This window comes from Cyprinodon variegatus, unplaced genomic scaffold (assembly GCF_000732505.1).
Source record: "Cyprinodon variegatus isolate N-32 unplaced genomic scaffold, C_variegatus-1.0 Scaffold2272, whole genome shotgun sequence".
NCBI lineage: Eukaryota > Metazoa > Chordata > Actinopteri > Cyprinodontiformes > Cyprinodontidae > Cyprinodon > Cyprinodon variegatus.
The window spans coordinates 15,463-17,628 of NW_015152725.1; the positions used below are offsets into that span (position 1 = coordinate 15,463).

Here is a 2,166-nt window from a genome sequence, read left to right on the forward strand (position 1 = left end):
GTCTTCTAACCATCCCTTTTTGCTGAGATTTGGCTGGAATCTTCCCTTTGGAATAATGTTGGTCAACTTTTCCCCCAATAGGCCTTAGCTACAGCACAGTCTTTTTCCACCTGTGAGCCTACTGTCACTGGTTGATCCATTGTGTGACAATACCTCAGAGGCACTCAGCTAGTTTAGATTGCAATTATTCAAAATCCTCAAGTCTCTAAAGCTGTCATGATGTGCCCTGAAAACCTTTCACCTGCTTAACTCTTGTCCCGGTTCCAGGGAGGAGTTTATTCTTAAGCCAGTGTCCTCAGGTGAGTAATTTCCCTAACCAAATGGTGAGGGCGTTACAGCGTTTTCCCTAGTGATTCTGTTTTCCTGATTCTGTTCCCTTTCACCCACTGGCCCTGTCTGTCCCTCCCTGATCTGCCTGCCTGAACCTCTGTTGGACTCCTGCTGGATTCTGTCTGTGCGTTTCTGTCTGAGCTGGATCCTCGACGCACGAGACCCTGAACCCGGTTTCATGCTCTGATGATTCAAAAACAATAAGGTGATAGCTTCAGTGGTATTGAAATAGGATCCCAGTTTTTATCTGCTGAATGTTTTTTTTCACAACACAAAAAAACTGCTCTAATTTTTACAGATGAATTTAACAGTTTTTCTTGATAAAATGATAGTTTTAACTTAAATTAAGTCAAAAATATGTAAAATTCCTAAATTATAAATTTATATTGACCTCATAAGAAATAGAATTTTTATTGAACCTTTATTGAAAAGAAATTTCCCTTCATGCAGCTCTCTTAATATATTTGAATCCGTTGCCCTGTTTTTTATTTCATGCTTTTCTGGGCCCCCTCCTGGCCCCCTGGTACATTTGGTCTAAATCCGCCACTGTTCCTCCCCTTCACTAGACGTGGATATACTTTAGTATATTCTGCTGTAAAATTAGTGCTATATTTCCGTTTTTTACACGAAGATTCAACCTCTGCCATTTCACAGGATGCACAGCTTTGAGTGGTAACTAGGTGACTGCCAGACAGACCCGGCGGCATGGGCGGGCATTGTGGGGCCGTGCCCGCCCACGGAGGCGCCCATGCCTGCCCTGGACTGGCAGCCGTCTTTTTTTTTTTTTTCATCTTTAACTCGGCGTAGCCAGCTTTCTATTATTCCTCTCTCATTCTGTCAGTCATACAATTCAACCAATCAAACCGACGACTAAAGACAACATCCAATCAAACAACAGAGGGGGCGGGAGTTGCGGACACTGAGTCAAACATACTTAACGTTCGTACATGCTTTAAATCCGTCTGGTCACCAGCCAGTGCGCGTCGGTATGGATATTCAGGCTTATTTTCAAAGCAATAGAAGGACAAGTACTGAAAACAGAGTAAATGAGAGTGGCCAGGGAGCAGTTTCTGCAGGAAATGTAAGCAAGACAGTCAGCACTGAAGTAAAAAAAAAATAATGCTTTTCCAATCAGTTTATTTTTAATAAATGAAATGATGAAAATAGAGTTTCAGGTGCAATATAGTCATTCCAGCATATATGTGCAATCGCAGTAGTTCTAATCCGAACATGGTGAATGAATTATTGTATTGCCTGTTCGCTCTCACTCGCATTTAAAAAACACCACCTCGCATTGTCTAAAATCCGGGATAATTTATGCGACTCGCGGGCATCCGTGAACAACTATATATATAAGGGAGACTCACGGAACATCAGGGAGATTTGGGATGTCTGGTCACTGACCGAGTCCAAACAATTGCTGGGAGGCTAGTGGTAGCGTGCTAGCTCCCAAACAAACAAACTATCACCAGTTCCCACTTGTCAAACCTTGTGATCTGATGAAGGTTTTAATCCGCAATTATGCATGTAAAAGTTGAGGAAGACAGTATTGTAGACTTTTTAGAGGCATATGATCGGCTAGAAGCCTACCTGCATCAACATCAGACAGTGTCTCCTACCTGGGCTGCCGCTCATCAGCTTTATAAGCTGCAGCTTTCATGTAACCATACAACCATGTGAGAACAGAATTCTCTCATTTGGCTTTTATGTTGTGGTAAAGAAATTAAGGAGAAGAAGATTTTATTTTAAGATACATCTTTAAATAAAAAATAAATGAAATAGAATTCAACAAAAATAAAACCAAATTATCCTGGTTTCACACGCTTCTGTTCTTTC

At 41.4% G+C, this 2,166-nt stretch overlaps 1 protein-coding gene across 1 annotated transcript in view; it reads right to left on the reverse strand.

Annotated features, from left to right (window-relative positions):
- The window catches only part of LOC107080740 (zinc-binding protein A33-like), a 3,845-nt gene extending 2,765 nt beyond the window's left edge, over positions 1 to 1,080 (reverse strand). Inside the window, exon 1 of the mRNA XM_015368947.1 lies at positions 1,028 to 1,080. Coding sequence (XP_015224433.1) covers positions 1,028 to 1,080 — 53 coding nt within the window. The remainder of the gene's footprint in view (positions 1 to 1,027) is intronic.
- Positions 1,081 to 2,166: the final 1,086 nt, after the last annotated feature.